A 25158-nucleotide genomic window follows, 5' to 3' on the forward strand; every position below is an offset into this window, starting at 1 on the left:
CTTCAGAAGGACCCAGGCCAGCAGTACAGTGGAAAAGAGGAATTTTACAAACTGCTCTTCCTAGTTGTCTTCTTGTGTTGACCAGTTGTCAACACAAGAAAACAGAACCCTTTACCTAGGCACAGACCCACACCCATTTCCACAACTGGATTCTGCTGGGCAGAGGCCCCTGTGATTAAGGAATCAGCCGCAGCTGGCCTTCCTCTCCCAGGCACTCTGGCCATCCTCAGAAGCAACCTTGCCAAGAGTAGTGAGGCAAGGCTCATGGAGATGCAAAGATTTATTTAAGGTTTGGGGATCCCTTCAGAAGCAGATTTCCCCATTTGGCTCTTTTACTACCAGGGAAAACCGCCATGCTTCTCCCCAATCATGTCTGCCACTTTGGTTTTATATTAAGGTGACCAGACGTCCCGCTTTTGGCGGGACAGTCCCGCTTTTGAGCAATTTGTCCCGCGTCCCGTGGCGTTTTAAAAAAGTCCCGATTTTTCATTCTGCCTCCTGAGTCCCGGCTGCCTCCTGAATCCCCGCTGATGGCTAGAGGGAAAAAAAACTCTTTAAACTCTTGCCGCGGGGCTTCAAAGGGCCGACCTACAGCTGATCAGTGTTAAAAAAAAATGAATAGACCCATGCCTGCAAAAATAGAAAAAACAGCCCCTGTTAACAGCTTCCGCTAGGTTAATTAGCTGCAAAAAGCTGCAAAAAGTTCCTGGAGCAGATTTTTTTCCCCCTAGCTATACTGAAAACAAAGGCGAAAGCGAAACTAAACCTGCAACGTGACAAAATGAGGCAGAGAGAGATTTCTTTCTTTTTCTTTTTCTTTTTCCTCACCAAAAAAGGTAGGTACAAAACTGCAAACAATGGGAAATTTTGGGCAAAAGAGGAGAGTTCAAGATTTTAAAACACAAAAGAAAAAAAGCTCTATTTAACTAGGGAATTGTAATAATTGAGATACTATTAATAATTGTATATTGTGTTGAAAGCAGAAATGGTTAAGTTGTGGTTTGGAGGAATATATGGGGGAAATTATTTGGTTTATTATTATTGGTAAATATAATTAATTGATTTGTAAGAAATTGGATTGCATGGAAATAATTGGAATATTCATGTTCATATTGATTAATATACAAAAAAGATAGTTATATAACTAATTGATTTATATTAAAATGTTGAATTTGTATTAAACAACTGTATTACATAATTACATAATTAACCAATGTGAGGATGGATATAAAAATAGATGACAATGGGAAGGGGTATAATATAGAATAGAAGGGAAAAATTGAATTTGATTAAGATTAGAGATGAGGATGAAGGGTAATATTGTTTTTTTAAAAAAAATAGATGAGGAATAAATATGGCAAAAAGGAAATATAGAAATTGTAAATTTAATTGAAATGACTAAACGCTGTTTAAATTTGTGAACCAGCCAAATATTCTGTTCAAAGAAAATACATTGTATGTTTGTATGTGTGTTTCTAATTATTGCCATTTATTCATATTTGTTCTCTTTTATTCTTTAAAGTTTAACAATTCATTCTTAATCTTAATATCTTTATATTTGCTTGGGGTTGGCTTTCTTCCCTTTCATCTTTTTTATTGTACAGCAATCTTTCTCCTCAAACCTACCACCACTCTCTTTTCTTTCCTTCTTACTTTCTCTTCCCCCCACCCTCTTTTTCTCCTCCCTACTTCCTCTTCCTTTCTCCTTCTCCTCCTCTCTTCCTCCCTCTCTTACCCTCACTCCTACTCTAATTTCCATTCCTTCATCCCTCTCTATTGCTGTATCCTTTAATGCATATGGACTACTCAGAGGGCTGAAAAAGTTATTTTTGACTGGTCCTCACACTTTTGACCAGTCCTTGAACTTATGACTGTCCTCACATTTTACATTTTTGCCCTATCTTGTCATCATGGTGAAGAGAAGCAGTTGTGAAATGAGTGACATGGTTGTTAAGAATGCTGCATGGGCATAAATATGAGGATGGTCATAAGTGTGAGGACCAGTCAAAAGTGCGAGGACCTGTCAGAAATGACTTTTTTCAGCCCTCTGGTTAGTCCTTTTGTGCATATGGACTACTCAGAGGGCTGAAAAAGTTATTTTTGACTGGTCCTCACACTTTTGACCAGTCCTCGAACTTACGACTGTCCTCACATTTTACATTTTTGCCCTATCTTGTCATCATGGTGAAGAGAAGCAGTTGTGAAATGAGTGACATGGTTGTTAAGAATACTGCACGGGCATAAATGTGAGGATGGTCATAAGTGTGAGGACCAGTCAAAAGTGTGAGGACCTGTCAGAAATGACTTTTCAGCCCTCTGAGTAGTCCCTATACACATAGCCATGGCCACCCGGTCACATGACCAGCTAGCCACGCCCACCCAGTCACATGGCCTCCAAGCCACGCCCACACAATAAGTCACACCCACAATGGTGTCCTTCTTACCAATGTTAAAATCTGTTCACCTTACCCTATACACATAGCCATGGCCACCCGGTCACATGACCAGCTAGCCACGCCCACCCAGTCACATGACCAGCTAGCCACGCCCACCCAGTCACATGACCAGATATCCACGCCCACAAAATAAACCACGCCCACAATGTCCCTCTTTACCAATGTTAAAATCTGGTCACCTTATTTTATATATAGTGAGAGTGATATCACTGGACAACCAAAATTTTGCTTCCTGAACAGTTTTGTGTGTGTGTTATTGATTTTTGGCTGCTAATCCTGAAAATAATCTGCAATTGTAACCTGGATTTCTAGGTGAGACAGCTCCCTGGGAGAAAGGCCTGGCAGCCCCCTGCAAGCCAAATGTTTGGGGGATCGAGAGGAGGCTTTGGCACAGAGGGCAAGTGCCACCTGTCCTGGAGATAAAAATAAAATAAAATAAATCTAGCAGGTTCCTAAACGGAGGAAAAACATTCCAGTCCAAAACCTGAACTGTTGCAAGTCAGAACAGTTTATTCGTCTGCAGATAATCTACAATCTTTCTATGCTAGTGGTTCTATGCGTCTCTTCACTTCTACTGCATTTCGCCCAGAACCTGTCAACCCTGAAGCTGGCCTAACTGTGGCCATTTTCTTTTCTGTAGCTTTCCTCTAAGGAGGTTTCTCTGTGCATTGCTTCAGGGCTGACACAGCCTGGAGCTAAGGGGCAGGGAGGGGATGTAGATAACTGGGGGCTTGTAGCCAAAATAAAATTCTTTCCCCTGGGAACCAAGGACGTTCATGCAGGTGTTTGAGAGGTGGGGACTGATGTCACCTAGCAACTGGACTATATGCTGATTGGACCATGTGATTGGTGACTTTGGGGGTGGGGGAGTGACAAAGTTTTACTTTTAATTGGGTGTAAAGCCAGCGGGAACTTAGAGTCGATTTTCCACCAAGTTTGTGCCAATATGATATATCCCAATAAAATGTTCTTTGAGGAATATGCCTGCCTCAGAGTTCTCATTGTTGGAGATGTACCGTATTAGATGCACCTTTCCCCCCCCCAAAAAAGAGGGTGAAAATCTGGGTGCATCTTATACACCAAATGTAGTCCTGCCCACCCGCTGGCCCCCACCCTTCAGTTGTCAGCCTCTGTGTCGCATTTTCCGATGGTTCTGCTCCAAGTGGGGAAAACAGACACTGGAAACATGGAGACTGCTTGGAAAGATGGTTTAATGGTGGACAGGATCACATGGCTTGAGTTCCTGAACAGAAAAGGGCAGATACAGTAAATCCTCAGGTTTTTATGCTCTCTCTGGCTCTGCATTTCTTGGGGCCCCGAAAGAGTATCCTGATTGGTTGTCAGACTCCCAGGGGGTGGGGGCCTTGCTGGCTGATGGTCACATGTGCTTCCCAGGTCACATGTGGTGAGTTTCTGCTACTATTGTGTAGAGGGCTAATCCTATCTTTGGCAATTCCTACTATGGCTCTGCCTGAAGGAGGCAGATCTTTGTTATGTAGAATAGACTGGCCCAGAGACAGTAAGAGCTAGGGCAGGTTCAGTAACCAACCCTTGGAAATGGGCAGCCTGCAATTTAAAGGAAAATCATGGCTGTGAAAAATTTTGGGACATGTGTTTGCTTGAAACCTGACTGGAAGCTCACAGAAAGTAATATCTGAAGTCTGAAATTAATTGGCATGGAAAATTGGATACTGTAAAATTCTTACCAGAAATTTTTTTCTTACCAGAAATTTTTTTCTTACCATAAATTTTTTCCTGGCTGCTAGACCTTCATGGTTGAAAGCTTTCAAGAGCCACTAAAGGAATCCTTTTCTGTTGCCTCTATCAATGCCTCCCCTTTGCATTAGAAAATTAAAAGCACCCATTAAGCCTCCCTGATGTGATCAATTTTAATCTTTTGCCAAGAACTTGTTTCAAAACTCACGTTTTGAAAAAAAAAAAAGAGTAGGGATTGTAGGAAGTTAGCACCCACCCCTTTCCTGGAAGAGTGAAATATTTTAGGAAATATGAAAAAGGCAGAATATTATATTTCCCTGGATGAGAAATATGAGAAGCATATTTTACAGACAAAGCAGCTCCCACCTTCCTGCCCCCCACCCTTTGTCAATGGGCCATTAAGGCCTGGGCCAGTCTATTCTACATAACAAAGATCTGCCTCCTTCAGGCAGAGCCATAGTAGGAATTGCCAAAGATGGGATTAGCCCTCTACACAATAGCAGCAGAAACTCACCACATGTGACCTGGGAAGCACATGTGACCATCAGCCAGCAAGGCCCCCACCCCCTGGGAGTCTGACAACCAATCAGGATACTCTTTTGGGGCCCCAAGAAATGCAGAGCCAGAGAGAGCATAAAAACCCGAGGATTTACTGTATCTGCCCCTTTTTCTGTTCAGGAACTCAAGCTATGTGATCCTGTCTTCCATTAAACCATCTTTCCAAGCAGTCTCCATGTTTCCAGTGTCTGTTTTCCCCACTTGGAGCAGAACCTAGAAGGATGTTTCTTCCAACAGCATCAACATTGGCTATTTTTTTCATATTGCCCTTATAGTTGGTTAGGTGTTGTAGCCCCTGCCACACCAGCCTTGAGTTATTATCTTCCAAATGCTTTTCTACCTTTTGTTTGTATTTCTCTTTAGCTGCCTTAATGCCTCTCCTCAAGTTTGCCCTGGCCTTGTTGTATTCGTACCTGTAGCTGTATTAGGGATTCGAACAGCCGAACTGTCAACCTTTCTGATTGACAAGCTCAGCGTCTTAGCCACTGATCGCCATTTGCAAACTTCCCAGCCACCTTCCAACAAGCAATGAATGGGGAAAGCTGGATTCGCATAGTGACCATGTAGAAAGGCACCATCCCAGAATAAAAGATTTTGGGAAATATTAAAAAGGCAGAATATTATATTTCCCTAAAGGAGAAATGGAGAAACATGCTTTCAAAGACAGAAAGCAGACTCAGTCTTTCTTAATAGCCCCCAGCAGAGATTTTGTGACCATTAAGAAAGATTCCTATTCAGAAACCAGCCCCATTCCTGCCCCAAGCAGAAACTGAGGAAGCCAGCTTTTAGAAATGCAGATTTGGTAATCTAATTGTAAGGTTCCAAAATACACTTGAGTCACCAGAATGCCAAAGAGAGGGACTCAAGACGAGGCTTGCAAAAAAACAGATTTTATTTATGGCCAAAAACATAATACTGGGTGGAACTATATCCAGAACATACAGATACAATGCATGCGAGGAGATAGCCACACCTTGGGGAAGGTATGGCGTCTTTTTATACCCTCAGAGATGTCAGCTTAGTACCCAGCTCTGGCCTCCCAATCCAGGCCCGTGCATTCCTTGTTGCCCTGCAAGGGGGAATAGAAACTTCCCAGTTAGTCATCTTGAGCATTTCTTTGTTTACTCAATTGGCCACTTTGGCCCCCTGGCCCTGGAAAGTAGGAGTCTATCCAGATCAACATAAATTAGGACTGAGGTGTAAATTATCCCTTGGAGATACCTACCATGCTCTTAGATGGCACAAGAAAAAAACAGGGAGAAGATTGATATGGGTTCAGGTCAAATGGCAGGGACATGTTTGACAAATACCAGATACATTACAGGCCTAATAACAGAATATGTTTGTTACAGGAGATACAAATATAAAGGCATAATATATGTGATACAAATACAAAGGCATATATGTATTACAGGAACCTAATGCTTACAGAATCTAGTATATCAGTATATCATATCCTAGTATTATTTATTATATCCTTATTGTTTCCCTTCATAATCAAAAAGAGTTGGTAAAGACAGCAACAAACAAAAGGTTGACAAAATTAGCTCAAACACTTAGGATTTGCATTTCCTCTTTTGCCTATAGAGCCAGTTCTATAGGCAAAAGACCCCTACATAAGCCCTACATGACCCCATAGGAATCTGACAACAGCCAATAGAATATTAAAGGACATGTTCTTGCATAGGAACAGGAAGATCAAATACAAAGCCGAAAGAAGGTATAAAAAAACCCACTCTCGACTCCATTTTGTCAGCTGCCACAAAGGGACCATAAACACTGGTGGTTCTGTTCAACGTTAACCATTTTTCCAATCAGCCTCCATGTTTCCAGTGTCCATCTCCCAGCTTGGAACTGAACCAGTTGGATTTTCCTCCCAACCACCACATGATTCACTTAGCAACTGCACTGATTTGCTATACAACTATTTTAATTTTCTGACAGAACAATTAACCAAAGGAACATCTTGCACTGAGAAGCTGGGAGAACTTCATCCCTGGAAGCTTTCAAGGAGAGACTGGACTGCCATCTGTCAGAAATGGTGTAGGGTCTGCTTGGCCGGGGGTTGGACTAGATGACCTTCCAACTTCGGGCATGACTCATTTCACAACCTCCTTTTCAATAGACAGCTTAGTTCCATAACTGGAGGATGACCTCTTATTTTTGGGTCTGACCCCTGGGGGGCACCAGCGTGTTCCCCCCACCACCCGGCCCACGGCTGCAGTCCAGAGGCGGCCGCTCGGGAACTGCTGTCCAAGAGCCAAACTCGGGGCGGGGGGTGGCGGTGGCGTCTCCCACTCCAAAGAGCGAGCTCTGGAGGCCGGCAGCTGGGCGTTTGAATAGACAGCAGCACAAGTGGCGTCAAAGCGTCCCTCGGGGCGGAAAAATCTCCAGCAAGAAAGCCAGCCGTGGCTGAGGGTCCAAGGGGCCGGCTTGGTGGCCTACGGGAAGCCTGCTGAGTCAGCATTTGGGCGGTTGAGCTCAACGGCTGCAGATCAAGGAATTCAACCGCCTTCTCCCGCTAAAACGGACTTAGCGACTTTGAGAGGACTTCAACTCCCAGAAGTCCCCCCAAATGCTGCCGGAATCCGTTTCCGAGCCAACTAACCCCGCCCGGAGTGCCACCTTCCGATTACGAGGCGGGGCGGGGGGAGTGTAAAATCTTTTACTCCCATTTTCGGGATTATAATATTTGCATATATTTCCGTGCTCCAATCAATAGCCACGCAGTCCAAGAATGAAAGCGCCCCTCCCTGCCGCGAGCAGTGCGCGCAGGCGCAGCTCTATCCCGCCCGCTTTTGAGGACAAGACGCCCAATCAGAGGCAAGATCCCGCCGCCGTGGTAAGGTGATTGGGCAAAAGCCGCCTACGCCACGTGAGGGACGGCCTTCGGCCCAATGGGGAGGCGCGCGGCTGCAGGATCTGGCGGCGGCGCAGGAGGTGCCGGGCGAGCGGCGCGATGGCTCCGAGCGCGGAAGGCGGGCGCGACACGCTGGAACGCGGGGCCCGCAAGGGCGTCCGGGCCGTTCTGCTGGGCCCGCCCGGTGCAGGGAAGGGCACTCAGGTGAGCGGGCCAGGCCGGCCGGGGGAAGCCTGGCGGCGCCTCTGCTGCAGCCCAGAGGGAGCGGGCGGCGAGGCCCCGGCCTTCCCGGACCCGCAACCGCCGCCTCGGCGGACTCCCACAGCCCGGCTTGGAGGAGGGTCCGCCGGGTCCTGCGGGGGAGGCCGGGAGCTCTCCACCCCAGGCCCGGCCGGTGGGTCTCGGGCCGAGCTTGAGAGGTGGGTGGGCCGCCCGGCTGGCTTCTGCGGGGAACGGCTGCGGGTGGGGGTGTTGGGGGGGCGGGAGAAATGCCGCCTCGCGCCAGGCGGTTCCTGGAGAAAGTCCTGGGGGAGGGGGAGGGGGAGGGGCGGCTGGCTCTGGGCCTGCGCGGGGGATTCTGGGAGTTGAGGCCTGTCTGAAGGGCTTCCTCAAAGTGCCCGAGGGTGAGGAAGTCTGGCCTGGCCTAGAGGGGCGCCTGATTTTAAAAAGCGGGATAAAAATATTTCCGTCTTCCAGTTCAGCGTCTTGTAAGCGCTTGTCCTGAGCTCGAGCCTGCAGTGCCAAACTGTCTTTGGGTAGAGCTGCTCTTGGCGAAGCCTCCCCCAAGCGAAGCCCTCGCCCTTTGTCCTGTGGGGCAGGGCGGGCTTCTTTGGCCCGTCTCCGCAAGACCTCTTCAGGCACAACAGAGGCCTTGAGCACGGTTGGCCCAAAAGATGCACAGGCCTCGACTCACAATTTGGCCATCAGGCTCCCAGACCCCAATCCTTCTGCCCCAGCCCAGCGTCAGATGCCAAGGGATCCCACACTCGGGTATGGGCAAGATGTGCAAAGCAAAGGAGGCAGCGTCTGATTTCCTTGGACCCCCAAGTCTGGTGGGGGGGAGGCGGACAGGATACAGGTAATCCTCAAATTACAACAGTTCACTTAGCAACTGTTCAAAGTTGTGACATCCCCCCCCCCAGCACTTACGACACAGTCCTGAGGTTATGAACATTGCAGCACCATTTATTTATTGGTTCGATTTATATGCTGCCCTTCTCTGGAGACTCAGGGTGGCTTACAATGCGTTAAGCAATAGCCTTCATACTTTTATATATACCTGCTTAGTATATATTGCCCCCCCCCAAGCAGTGTTCTTTTTTATACAAAGTCACCTTATTGTCCCCACAATCCGGGTCCTCATTTTACCTACCTCGAAAGGATGGAAGGCTGAGTCAACCTTGAGCCTGGTGAGATTTGAACTTGCAGTAATTGCAGGCAGCTGGTGCTACTTAACAGCACTTTAGTCTGCTGCGCCACCATGGCAGTTGTTCACCCCTCTACAATGTTCAACCTGCCTATTTCCCCTCTCCCACTCCCTCCCCCCCCCCCCCCCAGCCAGGTGTCCACAAGCACTGGGCCTGTGGAAACTCACAACAATCTAGCGCGCTATCTCCCTCTTGGCCTGCTTCTGTGCATTCACAGAGAACAGGCCTAAGTACTGCAAGATCAGTAGCATGAGATGTTGTACTACTGATTATGTGTGATCTCGCATACCTTTAGGCCTCTGTTTTCTGCGAATTGAGGCCCAGGCTTCATTCTTGCCGGCAAAGACGACTGTAGGCTTTGCCAAGCCTTTGCAGAAGTGTTTGCAAGCCAATGGGACATTTTGAGGCAGTACGATTTTGCTGCCCCAAAGCCTTCCATCGGCTTGCAAACCGTTTGGCCGCTGAGACCAGAAGCTTCTGTGGGCCATGATCTTGCCCAACTACAGGCACCCATCTGTTTTTGCAGAGCCTGAAGTCATGCTAGATCATGGCCTCCAGAAGCTTCCGCTCTCAACGGCCAAACTCTTTGCAAGCCGATGAGATGCTTCGCGCTGCCCCAAAGCCTCCTGTCGGCATGGAAACATTTTGCATGCCGAGACTGGAAGCTTCTGGGGGCTGTGATCTTGCACAGCAGAGAGGCTGGAGAGGAGACAGCTCGCTAGTTCTTCGCAAGGTAAGTGACTCAGAGCGACAGGATGGGGGGGGAAGCAATTGTGGGGAGCATAAGGTATCTCAGTGGGTCGGGGGAGGCCTTGGGTGGTCTTAAGCAGGTGACCTGTTCCATCACTGTGCCCTCCGTGGCCTTCCCCACCCTAAGATAACCTCATGTGCACTTAACGACCTGCACATTCAATTGGCAAATGTGTAGGCGAAAGGGAGTTTTCATGTTCATTTTATGTGATTCACTCCAACAAATCTTTGGGTTACAAATGTAATTGGAAGGCTCCACTGCATTCGTAACTTGAGGACTATCTGTTCTTTGTTGTCCTGACCTGCTAAGGACCAGGAAGTGAGGATAAATTTATCCCTCTGAGCTTTTTGAAGACTTCCAACAGAATGCTGTTGGGAACAGGTTATTATTGAACCTCTTGGCGGACTGATCAAGCAAAACTGTATACTTCCTTTGACATTTATTTCCTCAAAAAATTATCTATAGCCCATAAAAATGGAAATCTTTAGTGGAGAAGGAATAATATTTTCTTTTTTTTTAACTGCTAAGATGGAAAAGAAATTAATTTATTTTCTCATACTAAATCAAGAAGCCATATTCTTTAGTTCAACAATTTATAGCTCCATTTGCAACAAAAAAATAAAGCACAATAGAAGTACAGGTAGTTCAGACTTACAACAGATTGCTTAGCAACTGTTCAAAGTTATGATGAACCTGAAAACCTGACCCGGATTTGAACTTGCTCCATTCCCCCCTGCCTCTGGTCACATTACTGCATTTGTGGTAACCAGCCTGAATTTATGGCTGTTCATAGCAAACTGTAGTCACAGAACTACAATTTACAAGATTTTTGTGTAATTGGCTGACAAACCGTGCTCAGTGTGTAGTCCTTAATGGAACTACATCGATATGGAGGGAAGTAAGCAGTGGAGTACCCCAAGGCTCCATCTTAGGCCCAGTACCAGGGGTGAAATCCAGCAGGTTCTGACAGGTTCTGGAGAACCAGTAGTGGAAATTTTGAATAGTTCGGAGAACTGGCAAATACCACCTCTAGCTGGCCCCAGAGTGGGGTGGGAATGGAGATTTTGCAATATCCTTCCCCCAGGACTGGGGAGGGAATGGAGATTTTGCAGTATCCTTCCCCTGGAGTGGGGAGGGAATGGAGATTTTGCAGTATCCTTCCCCTGGAGTGGGGTGGGAATGGAGATTTTGCAGTATCCTTCCCCTGGAGTGAGGTGGGAATGGAGATTTTGCAGTATCCTTCCCTGCCATGCCCACCAAGCCACACCCTCCAAGCCACACCACGCCCTCCAAGCCACGCCCACAGAACCGGTAGTAAAAAAAATTGGATTTCACCACTGCCCAGTACTCTTCAATATCAATTGAATAAATGACTTAGATAAAGGAATAGAAGGGGAACTCATCAAATTTGCAGATGACACTAAGCTGGCAGGAATAGCCAACACCCCAGAAGACAAGCTCAGGATTCAAATGGATCTTGACAGACTTGAACAATGGGCCCTATCCAACAAAATGAAATTTAATCTGGAGAAAAGCAAGGTTTTATACCTGGGCAAAGAAAAATCAAATATACAGGTATAGAATAGGCCAGGGGTCAGCAACCTGCGGCTCTGGAGCCACATGTGGCTCTTTCACCCCTGTGCTGCAGCTCCCTGTCACTCAAAATATGTGTCACGACTGCCAATGTGTAACACCCGCTGGCATGCGATTTATTGAGCTTTTCAATCCCCAGTAGGCCAACCATGGATAAATCCAAGAAAAGAAAAGTTTCAGAAGAAAACAGAACGTTTAATTCAACTACATATGCTAAGTTTTGTGGCCGCTCAAGAAATAGTCAGGAACAGGAAGGGTTTTGTGGCTCCTGGTGTTTTGTTTTCTGTGGGAAACGGGTCCAAGTGGCTCTTTGTGTATTTAAGGTTGCAGTTCCCAGGAATAGGTGGTACCTGGCTCAATAGCAGTAACTGTAGAGGGATATTGGAGTCTTATCATTTAAATATGAGCCAACAGTGTGTGGCAGCAACAAAAAAAGCCAAACCAATCCTAGGCTGCATTAAGAGAAATATAGAATTACAATCACGTGAAGCATTAGTACCAGTCTTGGTAAGACCACACTTGTAATATTGCATCCAGTTTTGGTTGCCAGGATGTAAAAAAGATGTTTAGACTCTAGAAAGAGTACAGAGTCGAACAATAAAGATGATTAGAGGACTGGAGGCTAAAACATATGAAGAATGTTTTCAAGAATAGGGTATGTTTGTCTAGTCTAGAGAAAAGGACTAGGGGTAACACAAAAGGGGGGGGGGGTCAACTTATTTTCCAAAGCACCAGAAGGCAGGATAAGAAACAATGGATGGAAGCTAATCAAAGAGAGAAGCAACCTGGAATTAAGGAAAAACTTCCTAACAGTGAGGACAATTAACCAGTGCAAGAGCTTGCCATCAGAGGTTGTGGGTGCTTCATCACTGGGGGGTGGGGGGTGGGGGTGTTTAAGAAGAAACTGGATAGTCACTTGTCTGAAATGGTATGGGATCTTCTACTTGAGCAGGGGGTTGGACTGGAAGACCTTCAAAGCCCCTTCCAACTCTGTTTTATTCTGAGATTGGCATTCACTTTTTGTTTTCAGCAAAAACTGCCCAACAGTGAACAATGGGTTTGCTTAATAACCATGGTGTTTGTTTAATAATAAAGATTTTAAAATTGGGCCCAATTATGTGGTAACTTGTTTTATGACCATTATGACTTATGACTAAAATTGCATGCTCAGTTACAGTCGTATTACCTGTATATAACAATCATGGGGACTGCTGACTCTTCCTTCTTGTCCAGGCTCCTCGGCTTGCTGAAACGTACTGTGTGTGCCACCTGGCCACGGGAGACATGTTGAGGGCAATGGTGGCTTCAGGCTCAGAGCTGGGGAAGAGGTTGAAGGAAACAATGGATGCTGGGAAGCTGGTGAGTGAGAAGATTGGCTCCCTCTGAAGTAGTTTTTGGGCTGCGCTTTCCAAAAGTTCAAGAAGAAAAATCCTTTGTCTGCTGAATGTTGAGATTCCCAGCAGTTGACTTAAACCAGATCCTCCTGTCCAGTCACATTGTTCCCCAAATAACAGGCCGATGGGGACTGGCAGGGCAGGGAGGAGCATCATGATCTCATTGCGTGGTGACATGATGCTTGGAAACCATGGCTTCCACAGATGCCTCTGAATGGACCCATCAGGTCTGACTCCAGAAAGTGCCAGGGTTGGGGTAGGGTGTGGTGCTGGCTTGCTCTGTTCCAGTATTATCCTTTGCTCTTTGAATTAAAGGCTTAAACATTGGAAATCAGCCCCCAAACAGGCAGGTTGAGCAAGGTTATTGTAAATCAGCTGTGGCCTTTCTCTGGAGAAGATCCAGTTCACTAATAAAATTTGATTAAGAAAATGGAGTGGAACTTGAAAATCCTAATTATACTGCTTTTCTATTTTTAGGGAAGGGTGATTTATTTTATTTTTAGCCGTCTTATGCTGAAAATGTAATATTATTTTCTTCATTTCCTTCTACATTTAGAGCTCAGATTTATAAACGTCTGCAGTGGAGGTTATTTTCGTTTAATGACAGCATTTGGGATGGGCAACCCTATGGCTTAAGCCCAGTGTTATGTGGCTGTGCCAACTTAGGGCAGCAGCTGCGGCAGTTGTGGTTGGCATCCTTAGGCCTGTCATCATGGGATGCCATTTGCCATCTGAATTGACTTTGAGGGAAGCCAGCCGTGGAAGCTGCCAATGGCAGGACACTGCAGCCGTCATAATTGTGAGCACTTGCCAAGCGTCTCTGTCACAATCTGTGATTATGAGGAAACTGCAACAGCTGCAATTTACAGGGGCCAATCCTCAGTCTCCCTGTTTAGTGCTGCTTGATTTCAAATGGTCGCTGAGTGAGTGGTTGTTAAATGAAGGCTATCTGTAAAGGCAGATGGTGTTGAGCTATAAGGAATAATCAGTAGAAGAGAGATCTGCTTCTATACATCGCCTCCGTCATAAATATTTCTTGCTTTTAAACCTGGCATTTTGGGTTTTTTTTTTTTTTCTTTTCCCATTTGAAGGTATCCATGCAACATTTCTTACAGAGTTTTGCAGGGAGCCTGTAATGGCTGTTTCTTATTTATGGCCTTCATTTGGAACTGTCATTATATCATCATTAGAAAGTGTTGCTAATGTAGGTGGATGGACTAGATCAAGTTTGGGGGTGAAGCTCCGTCCTCCTGGAGAGTTTCTGGGGTGGGGCTGAACTGGGAGACATCTAAGAGTTAGAGGCTCCGGAGCCTCTTTTCAATGCATTTCTGCATTGGCTCAGTCCATGGGGAAGAATTATTCAGTGTTGAAGTCCGGGAAAGAAACATACTGTATAGTCCTGACATGTAGAGGTTAATCAAAAATCTGAGCGATTTGAACCTTGAAATTTGATATCTTTGCAAAAGGCCAAGGGTGGAGAACAGAATCTGGCTACAAAAACCAGTGGTGGCTGGGATCACTTCACAATTTTCTAGTGGATTTGAGTGGATCCAGCTGCTGCTGCATCCAGTGGGTTCCACCTTCCTCTTTTATCAGGTGAGTGATGAGATGGTGGTAGAGCTGATTGAGAAGAACCTGGAGACCCCCCTCTGCAAAAATGGTTTCCTCTTGGATGGGTTCCCCCGCACTGTGCGACAGGCGGAGATGGTAAGTACTCTCCTTGGGCTCGGACATCACTTGTGCCCTGTGCAAAGTGGACACCGTGTGTGTTGCCAATACTTCAAGGAGGAACATCCTGGGAGGGGGCCTTAGTCCTGTCAGAAGTGCCAAGGGAACGTGCTCTGCCTTGGACACAGATTCACACACACACACACACACACACACCCGTTTGCTGGCTGCACATGTTTGCCTTGGTCCAGAAGAGAGTCTGTGAGATTTGGTGTGAATTAGCTCACTAGGCTTGCCTCCTTTTCACAATTTTACAGCTGGACGAGCTGATGGGGAAGAGAAAAGAGAAATTAGATTCGGTCATCGAATTCAGCATTGCTGACTCCTTGCTCATCCGGAGAATCACCGGACGGTAACTCTCATTTTCCTTGAGGGATGTTGCTGTTTTAGGCAGCATTGACGGCTATCCTACAAAGCTGGGGGCAGAGTGTGTGGAGATTTCTTGTAAATGAAAGTTTGCCTATTTAGAAGCATATTTTATAGCACAAGGGGAGTAGATCAGCCCGATGTGGTCAGTGACTAAATAGGAAATGCTTCAAATCCTACATAGGGAAACCTTTAGTTATGCTGCAAATGCAAGTCGTGGGTGTGCTTGTCTTGAGTGTGTGCTAAAAGAAAATTCTCCATCCTCGGAGGGCCTTGCATCACTGCCTGGATTTTACCAGTGCTGCAGTGATATTCCCAACATATTCCCTCTTCATAGCCTCCTGTTTCCTTTTCATTTATGAAAAAATTCTTCCCTAAATCCCACAAAGTTTTTAAATGTTGGTGCTTGTAGATTAGCTTTGCCCCATGTCGTTGCTGCAGATGAAAGATAGGTGAGGCTTTTCTGTGTTTCCCTTCCAGGCTAATCCACCCAGGGAGTGGCCGTTCCTACCACGAGGAATTCAACCCACCCAAGGTCCTTATGAAGGATGATGTATGTGTCTCTCCCTTTGGGGATTTGTATTGAAATGCTTCTAGTTGATCTAAAGCCAGGGGTGTCAAACTCAAGGTCTGTGGGATGGAGCCGGCCCGCGGGATGCTTAGATCTGGAAACAGCAAAGGACCACTCCACAGTGCCTCAGCCAGAGAAAACGGGGCTCCGTTTCCGCTGGCAGAGGGTAGCAGGAGGCTGTCCAAGCCAAAAGCTGGTCCCGGGGAGGCCGCGTGCTGCTCCCCGGGCTCCGTTTTCGTTGGCAGAGGGCTAGCGAAAAAACCCTAAAAGCAAAATAAAACAAAAGGAGAAATGTTCGCCCTTTTGCATTTGAGCATCCAAGAAGGGACAGGAAAGGAGAAAGGGAAAGAGGAAAGACAAAGAAAGAAAAGATGGGAAGAGAGCAAGGAAGGAAAAAGAAGGAAAGGGGAAGGAAGAAGAAAGGAGAATGAAGAGGGAAGGAAAAAGAAGAGAAGGAAGGAAGATTATAATGCAAGGGAGGGTGGGTCTGAGGGAAGTCCTGCCTTAGCACATGGCCTCCAGCAGCCCTGCTGCCCTTTTGCCATCCCCTTCTCCTCCTGATCTCTCCTGGTGGTCTCCCATCCTATCACTGAGGATGCTTTGGTTACAAAGCCAGGTCTCCTCATAAGGAGATGGAGTGGGCCTCCCTTTGACCCACACACTTTGCCCTCCCGCACACACCATGAGCAATCTGGCCAAGGAGAGCCAGCACAGCTGCAGCTGCAGCCTCGAGGAGGTAAGCACAACCGGATATCCCCTCAGGAAAGCGGGGCTGGGCTGTGGGGTTCCGGTGCCCTGGGAGCTCGGGGGCTGGGCTGGGTGCTTGTCCTCCGCTTCCTAGGGCTCTGGACAGCCTGCACCACCATCCGGGGGTCCGTGTGGGCTGAGAAGGATGGCGAGGCTCCTTTGGAGGACAAACATTTGGCCCTCGCCCTGGTCTCGCTTTCATCCGCTGGAGACTGATGTTAAGCTGAACACGCCTCCCCCCCCCCCCGCTGCCGCCACCCCATCCCTGAGGTCAAACACAACCATAATGTGGCCCTCAATGAAATCAAGTTTGACACCCCTGCCTTAGGGTATCTTTGGGTGCTGGTGGGCTTCTAGAATTGGATTCTGTATTTGTTTCTAGCTGCTTTGCTTAAGATTTCTGTCTTGGTTGCTGTGAATGAATCATTCGAAACAGAGAGGCAATTCTCACAGGCTGATAGCTTTTGAATAGATTCTACAAATTGGGTGACCTATACAGTAGCTTTGATTGGCACAAATTGTGCTTTTCAAACTGGGATAGTGATCAATGTCAAAAGAGGATCACTTCAACCTTTTCAACCTTTTCTTGCTGTGGGGAGGCAAACACATAAAGTAACTGAATATTCCCTGGATGATTTTGAAGAAATCCTTGAAATGCAGATGCTATGAAGTTTGGATTGCAGAAATTACAATGTACTCCAGGTCCTGTGGCTGGAGAAGGCTGGGACTTGAAGTCCATAGATTGTAAAGTTACTAACTTTGAGAGACACTGATCTGGACTATTTGGTAATTTGTCATTACCTTTTGATCCCCAATGATGATTAGCAATTTCAGGATAAATATTCAAAATAAATTGTTAATTCTGCAAAGCAAGATGTAATTGATGTATGAGACAGATGTGATTTTTACATAGAGAGCTCTACTTTGGTGCAGGTTTATTTGTATTTTTGGGTAAACTTAAACATTGTGCACAGAATTCTTCCCCTCCTGGTGGTGTGGGAGCAAGGCCTCCCATCCTCATCCCCACACTGTCAGTTTCAGCAGGAAAGAAATAGCAGGAGTCTTTCCAGAGCATAATTTCTTACTATTTCCTAATTTCTCCTTATCTTGTGCTTATAAGCATCCTGTTTTCATGTCTTCTAAGGCTTGGGACAGGGTTGCCTGAGAGTTTTTCCAAGAGTTTTCCAATCTGATCTAGTAGATTGGGAATGCTGCAGATCCCCTCAGCCGAAAAGTGGTGGCTGGCAGATGGGTTTTTTCCACAGTGTCCCCTGCTTGGTGATACATCCTCCCTTGGGGACCAGAATGGCTCCAACCTTGTTAGTCTTTTGTAAGGCCCTAAAACCTGGCGCTGTTCCTGAGCCAGGATGGCTGAATGTGCTAAGGGCCCAGCTCCCTTGCTGTACTGCTAACTGGCTAAGGAACCCGGCTTTGGTGTATATTTATTTTGGATGTTTTTATTGTATTAAGATTGTACTCTCATTGTAGAGAGTGGCCAGCTGCAGGTGAATGGTTCCAGCTGATTGGTCAAACAGGATACAGGTAGTCCACAGGTTATGACCATAATTGAGCCTGGCAATTAAAGTTGTACGTCATGACGTTCATAAAAAGGGTTATCATGTGACTGGGCCCAATCTTACCATGTTTTGGGCGGCAGTCATTACATGAACGCTACAGTCATTCAGCAAATGCCTCGGTTGTTAAGCGAGCCCATTGTTCATTATGGGCTGGTTTTATTGGAACCAGGAAGTAAATTCTGGTTTCTGGCAAAAGCATCAGGAATTGCAGTTATGTGACTATGAGCACTACAGGTGTAAATGAGAACCATGTGACCACGGATGTTGGGTGACATCAGATCTTTGAAATCGGGTCATAAGTAGCTTTTCGGAGGTCTGTCATAACTTCAGATGGTCACTAAATGACTGGTAATGTGTCAAGGAGTACTTGCAAGAGTTGCCCAGCTCATTGCCAGGCCAAGTCCCTGACCTCAGTTGTGGCTTCATGCTTGGCGGAAAAGAGGGACGGAGCACTTGGGAATTGGCTCATCAGTTTCAGCAGCAGCTCCATGGGGCTTTGTGCCTTCAGCTGCTTGGGGTGGCTTGATGTCCATGTTGCGAAGGGCCAGTGCCAGGCTGTTCCAGCTCAGGTGGGTCCTTGGCTGGTGCCCTCGCTGACAAATTGCTCCCTTTCCAGGTCACCGGGGAATCTCTGATCCGTCGGTCAGATGACAACGAAGCAGCACTGAAAACACGCCTGAAGGCTTATCACACCCAGACCACACCGCTGGTGGACTACTACTCCCGGCGTGGAATCCATACAGCTGTTGATGCTTCCCAGTCTCCAGATGTGGTTTTTGCCAGCATCCTGGCAGCTTTCTCAAAAGCATCAAGTAAAGACCTGGTTATGTTCATATAAGGCTCTTCTCTTCCTTTCTTCTTCTTTCCTGTCCTCTGGGGTCAGCAAGTAGGAGTAGGAGCAAAGCAATTGTGGAGAAAGGCTGTATAAGCAGTCCATTAAACAAACGCGTGACATTTCATTTGTAACGTATATTTCCTTTTTTTAATATATGGGAACTCTCTGGGGCTGTGTGTGCGCAGCCGGCCAGCAGGGGGCACACTGCACTTCAGACCTGGAGCCTGGAAACCTATACAGTCAAAGGCAAAGGCACTTGACATATCGACATAATTGGTTAAATCAGGAAATGGCTGCAGTTTCTGCTTTTCCGCCTACGGATCAACCTTTACAGCAGTCCTGAAAGTCCCACCTGAATAGCAGCAGGAAGGAAAGTGGCTGGCCACAAATCCTGGCTCTAACTACAAGCATGGAAGGCCGTTTCAGCTTAAGAGGGAGGCTACAGAATCAGATGTGTTCGCTTGTGTGATTCACCGAGGTTTGAATTCTTCTCCTTTTGCCTGGGTTAAGTGGAACTAACTGGCACAGCATAAGATGCCCCAGGGCAGCGTTTGTCCCACGCAATCAAGAGCTGGAGATGAAAGAAAAAGCTTTTGTAGGCAGCACACAATTCAGAGGCTGCTTTATCTATTCCATTTTTTAAAAAATAAAAATTGAGTGTGATTATGGTTCTTTAGAAGAAGTGACTTGGAGATGGGAAGTGGGCGGTAACATTTCTAAGGGATTGAAGAGTGGATATTTTAAGTAAAATGGGGAAGTTAGTACAAAACTGCCCAGTCTGGACAGTTCAGATTTTTTTTATGTGGAATTCCAGTGAGGAAGAATAGTTTCTGAGGTCAATAATCAATCTGAGAATTCCCCATTGGTTATGTGATGTTGGCATCACATAACCAATGCAAGAAAGCTGGCTCATGATTTCTGAGCTGCATCGAGGCCAAGTGGCTGTGCCATGGGGGTCAAAGCCACAGAACTGACCGTTCTTCCTATTTGGGTCTTTGGTCAGCATTGAGCATCCTGGTGTGTTACAATTTGCTCCTGGAACGGAGTGGTTGCTGGTCGTCTGCCTAATGCCCTTTTGTTGGGTGAGCCAAAGAGGCCATTTCCCCTTTTCGGTTTTGCCTCTTGGGACTTTTGGCTAAAAGCCCCGACTGCCCTTGAGCCAGCCTGGGCTCTATTCTCAGTAGCCTCGAGATGTGCTGCAGTTCCTCATGGCCAACCCTGCAGCATCTGCCAACAAGCAGGGAGGGAGCTCCTGAACTCTGCCTCCCTCTTGGAGACTGTTGGCCTGGTTTGGTGCAATGTTCCTTGACTTCCCTGCACTTCAGACCGAATGCAAAGACAGAAATGCTGCCTGAGAGGATTGTCAGTACCCAGTTGGCCATGTAGCTGCCTTGGGGGGCGGGGGGGGGGGTGTCAGAAGGGCAGCTAGGTCTTAGTAGGAGAAGCACTTCTCTCTTGGCTGACCTTTGTTTTCCTTGTTTTCCTTTCTTTTTTCCTCCTGTGATTTTTGTTTCTGTTCTTCTGAAAGAGGAAGTTCTCCCTTTGAGGAATTCTCAGCAATGAAAGTCATCTCTTGCTGGGCAAGGAAGTGCAGCACTACAAACATAATAGGTCACAGAGTTTTGCAGCCTTTAAAAAAAAGGAAGGCAGTGAATTAACGTTTCTACTAGAAATTGCTTGTTTTAGTGACATATTTGCACATTGGTGATCATTCCCAACTTTAAAGATGCAAATGTGGCTTGGATGGCCACATAAATTAATTCCCTTCCCCACAAAGGTTCAAGAAGACAATGATTTGGGGACCAAAGGCAGCTGATTAAGATAATCAAAACACTTCCAAATTTCTGCTCCAATTTTACTTTTGCTTTTCTCAGTGCTTTTAAAGAACATTTCCATTTCAGGTGAGTAAGTAGCCTTCTTTGAAGAAGAGAGTCTTCAACCTTTTAAAGCAACCTTTTAAAGCAATCCCCATTTCCGCAGATTAATTGACAAGATGGGTTCTCTTTAAACCAGGGTGTCTGTCTTGGGAAAGATTCTCCCGCTCCCAGGTAGGAGGAAGCCTATGTGATGCAATGAGCAAGTGCTGTCTTCTATTGGCCAGTATGACCTTTCCTTAGTCTCTGGGAGTGCAGGTAACGCATCTTGCAAGGAGGCTGATGCAATGAAGCAGAACTTGCAAGAGGAACTCTCCCCAACTTGGGTCCCTTTGGAAGTTTTGAGACTCCTGGTCCTGGTGACCTTGGCAACACGGAATTCTGGGAATTGCAGTCCCAACATGCTGGCAGGCCATGTGAGATTGAAGAAAAAGACTGTTATTGCCCTGGTGGCCAGGATACCGAGATGCCTGTTGAGCATAAATGCTATTTTTGCCAAATAAAGGCTGTGCTATAATTAATGGCAAAGGGGGAGCTGGAGCTGTTCAGACAGATGGCAGATTAGTGACTCCCTGACATGCTTGCTGCAAATTGCTTTTGTGTGCATTACGAGATGCCCTGAGATAAATGCAACAAAAGGCAGGGCCTGATTGCTTACGAAGAACAGAGCCATTCAAGTACCTGCTTTGCTTCTAAGCTGCACGTCTGCTGCCTCTGCTGCTATAAACTATGGTTTGTTATGAGTTTTAAGGATTGTTTCTCTTCTTTATATTTGTCTTTGTTTCAGCTGCGTGATTCCAGACGGCAGACAGCCCACGACTGCATCAAGCACGTCATGTTCAACAACCCCCACCCCCACCCCAGCTTTGCTCTCGGAACAAAGAATGAGGGTGTGGGTGGGACGGAAGGCCTCATCAAAAGAGGGAAGGAAATTGCCAGAAGTTGGGGTTCTCTCCAAAATTGCATTACGGGGGAAATCCTGTTTTTTTAAGAAAAGCAAATCAGGAAGACAAGAATAAAGTGTTGCTGCAGGCTTGAGGGGCAGAGTGCTTTAATTATGAAATCAATTATTTGCAATCTTTCAAAGGGGCATTTTTAGCATTTAGGAAAGCAGGATCTACCAAGCTTGACTGCAGGTAGTGCCTTTTCTCCTGATTATTTCCAAGGTTTTAGATAGATGGCCTCTCGGGTTCTGTTCCCAACATGCGTTTGAGGCTGCCATGCAGTGGAGCCTCTAACTCTGGGTTCACCCTTTGCCTCCTGACCAGGTGGCTTCTCTCTTGGCTGGAGAACCCTGGGTGGAAAGACCTCTTTCAGCCACCACTCTGCAGAGGCTTCCAGTAGGCAAGTCCACACACTGACTCTTCTAGGAAGCTGGCTTTGAACTCTTCTTGGGTCAAGTGAGTCTCATCATGGCAGCTTGGTGAGCTAAAATGGACTTCTAGTAGTCCATGAGGAAAGGCATGTTTTAAGCTATTCATAAAGATCAAAGAAAGCAGTCTCTCTCAAAGTTTTTAATCACAGGCATTTGAAGCCTTTGCCTTTCTGTGGCAAAAATGTTATAAAAAAAATAACTTTTTTTTTTGAATTTCATGGACGCTTCCTCCCTTAAATATTGAAGGCACAAAGCCAAGAACCTCCTATTTCGTCCCACCTCAGCCAGAGTGGTTGCCAATTTCCACTTGTTCCTTTTCCTTTCTCCTGGACTCTGCAGCCTCAATAAAGTAGCTGTCAATATTGGACTTGAGCCCTTTGGTGACTTGATTTTGGGTGGGGGCTGGCAGACAGATGTTCATAAGCTTAGATTGAAAGGGATAATCTTTTAAGCAGAAAGTTTAATTATGGATGAAAAACTAATTCCAAGCCTTTTGATTATGATTCTGACCAACAGAAAAGTTCCCAGTTGCTTGGCTCATGATTCATAGGACACAGAATAATAAGAGTTGGAAGGGACCTTGGAGATCTTCTAGTCCAACCCCCTGCTTAGGCAGGAGATCCTATACCATTTCAGACAAATCTCTTCTTAAAAGCCTCCAGCAATGAAGCACCCGCAACTTCTGGGGTCAAGTTGTTCCACTGATTAATAATTCTCACTATCAGGAAATTTCTCCTTCGTTCCAGGTTATCTCCTTGATTAGTTCCCAACCACTGTTTCGTTTATTGCCTTTTGGTGCTTTGGAATATACTTTGTCCCCTATAGTAGCGTTTGTTGTTCTTTTTTTTTTTACGACCCTGTAATCCTTTCCTTTGTGGAGTCAGGGCAACTGAATGGAGCTGAGGGTTTACTGGCTGGATGCCCTTTCTGACGTCTTCGTGCTGTTCGCAGCAGATATTTTCTTTTTGCACCAAGAGAGAGAAATTAGATTAGATTAGAATTATTTTTTTATTTTTTTTTAATTTGATTTATATGCCGCCCTTCTCCGGAGACTCAGGGCGGCTTATAGTGCGTTAAGCAATAGCATTCATACTTTTGTATATTTATACAAAGTCAGCTTATTGTCCCCACAAACTGGGTCCTCATTTAACCTACCTTAGAAAGGATGGAAGGCTGAGTCAACCTTGAGCCTTGGAGAGATTCGAACCAGCAGTAAATTGCAGGCAGCTGTGTTAATAACAGGGTGCTTTAAACCACTGTAGTACCAAGGCTCTTTATTGGCCAAGTGTGATTGGACACACAAGGAATTTGTCTTGGTGCATACACTCTTGTGTACATAAAAGATAGATTCGTCAAGAATCATAAGGTACAACACTTAATGATAGTCATAGGGAACAAATAAGCAATCAAATCATATTAGGAAACAGTTAATATAAATTGTAAGGATACCAGCAACAAGGTTACAGTCATACAGTCATAAGTGGGAGGAGATGGGTGATAGGAACGATGAGAAGATTAATAGTAATGCAGACTTAGTAACTAGTTTGACAGTGTTGAGGGAATTATTTGTTAAGCAGAGTGATGGCATCCGGGAAAAAACTGTTCTTGTGTCTAGTTGTTCTGGTGTGCAGTGCTCTATAGTGTCGTTTTGAGGGTAGGAGTTGAAAGCGTTTATGTCCAGGATGCGAGGGGTCTGTAGATATTTTCCCAGCCCTCTTTTTGACTTGTGCAGTATACAGGCACTCAGTGGAAGGCAGGTTGGTAGCCATTGTTTTTTCTGCAGTTCTAATTATCCGTTGAAGTCTCTTTGTCTTGTTGGGTTGCAGAGCCAAACCAGACAGTTATGGAGGTGCAGATGACAGACTCAATAATTCCTCTGTAGAACTGGATCAGCAGCTCCTTGGGCAGTTTGAGCTTTCTAAGTTGGCGCAGAAAGAACATTCAGCCTCTTGATTGTGAGGCGAGAGCTCCACTTCCAAGCCACCATGCTGCTCAAGTAGCATGCTGTCCTTAATTTACTACAATTTTTGCTTTGCTTAAATTCCAGAAGTGGTTTTGAGGGTTGGAGTTCAGCCATAGGGCATGCATCAGAAGCAAATGGAGAAAACTTTCTATGTTGCATCATCTGACAGTTGGAAACTTCTGCTCCTAAATGCTGAGAGAGCCTATCAAAAATCCCCTCCCCTCCCCACGCATATTATTCTGTGGAATCCTCATGGTCAAGCAGTGAAACAAAAGACTTGCCTCAAACTTTGTCTTGGTGATACATTTGCTGACCGAGAGAAAAACCTCCATCTCAGAGGGCCTGCTAGAAAGAAAGAGAAGGAGAACATTCTGTGCAGAGTCTCCTTGTGGTTCTAGCAGCCTTTCCCAGCCTAGCGCCCTCTGGGGATTACAGCTCTCAGAATACCTAGCTAGCGCTTGGTCTCCCCCATCAAAAAGTTGTTATGTCCCCACAGGTTGTGAGTGACAAAGTCAAGAAACGGAGAATCCTATTTGACCTTTTCTGCCTCCTTTTGGTCCCATCTCCCCAAAACACCCCTCCTCCAGCCCAGCTGTGCTCAAGGGGATAAGGGAGGGAGGGCCTTCAGCTTCCCAGCTTTTTCCAACATCTGTGCCATATTTCCTGGGTGTTTGGATGACAAAGAAGAGAAAGAGGAAGAGCTGTTCCTAGCCTGGTTCCTCTTGGGATGCCTGACCTTTCTCATGTGGCAGAAAAACCTACTCCATTTATATAAGTAGTTCTTCACTTACAGCCATTCCTTTAATGACCATTTGAGAATATGACTGCAGTGAAAAATTGTAACATATAACTGGACCTCACACTTATGACTATTGTGGACACATGATCAAAATTTGGGCACTTTGCAGCCTGCATATATTTGTAATGATTGCAGCAGCCAGGGGTCACGATTGCTATTTGCAACCTTTCTGGGGGCTTCCAACAAATACAGTCAATGGGGGAAGCCAAGTTCACTTAATGCCCATGACAAAAAAGTTAGTGAAATCAGCCACAGCTTGCTTAACAACTGCATCACTTAGTGACTGACCACAATTGTGGTTGTAATGTAAGTGAATGATTACCTGCATTCATGCAGCTGTAAGCACATGCATATTCCCGGCCGGCATCTACAATTCAGGTTACCCTTACAAACCCAGAGAAGGAATTTGTTAATATGGCTGTGGCTGATAAATCCCCAGTCTTGCTTCCAGTAGCCAGGACTCCAGTCTGGCAGAATAGAGTAGCAGAGTGTAGCCACCCTTTCATGAAGCTCACAAGCTGCAGTTGCCCAGAGGCAGTGATGATGCTGAGATAAGGACCAAAAGATG

General features: G+C 46.0%; 1 protein-coding gene across 2 annotated transcripts; it reads left to right on the forward strand.

Annotated features, from left to right (window-relative positions):
• The first annotated feature begins 7642 nt into the window (after nucleotides 1-7642).
• Nucleotides 7643-22193, forward strand: AK2 (adenylate kinase 2). 2 transcript variants are annotated; one of them, XM_070949635.1, is made up of 7 exons: nucleotides 7644-7794; nucleotides 12595-12720; nucleotides 14352-14462; nucleotides 14741-14835; nucleotides 15330-15402; nucleotides 18361-18556; nucleotides 21241-22193. In XM_070949635.1, the coding sequence occupies exons 1-7, from the start codon at nucleotides 7690-7692 to the stop codon at nucleotides 21246-21248; spliced, it is 714 nt and encodes a 237-aa protein (XP_070805736.1). In that variant the 5' UTR covers nucleotides 7644-7689; the 3' UTR covers nucleotides 21249-22193. The 2 variants fall into 2 exon arrangements, with proteins under 2 accessions (XP_070805735.1, XP_070805736.1); XM_070949634.1 differs by lacking the exon at nucleotides 21241-22193 and having other exon boundaries at nucleotides 7643-7794; nucleotides 18361-18698.
• Nucleotides 22194-25158: the final 2965 nt, after the last annotated feature.

Source organism: Pituophis catenifer, unplaced genomic scaffold, assembly GCF_029215685.1.
Source record: "Pituophis catenifer annectens isolate HBS135680 unplaced genomic scaffold, rPitCat1.0.hap2 SCAF_9, whole genome shotgun sequence".
NCBI classification, from domain to species: domain Eukaryota; kingdom Metazoa; phylum Chordata; class Lepidosauria; order Squamata; family Colubridae; genus Pituophis; species Pituophis catenifer.

Coding starts and splice junctions, on each gene's coding strand:
- AK2 (XM_070949634.1), top strand. CDS start 7,690: ATGGCTCCGAGCGCGGAAGGCGGGCGCGACACGCTGGAACGCGGGGCC. Junction 12,721..14,351: donor CAATGGATGCTGGGAAGCTG/GTGAGTGAGAAG, acceptor CTCTTTTATCAG/GTGAGTGATGAGATGGTGGT. Junction 14,836..15,329: donor ATCCGGAGAATCACCGGACG/GTAACTCTCATT, acceptor TTTCCCTTCCAG/GCTAATCCACCCAGGGAGTG.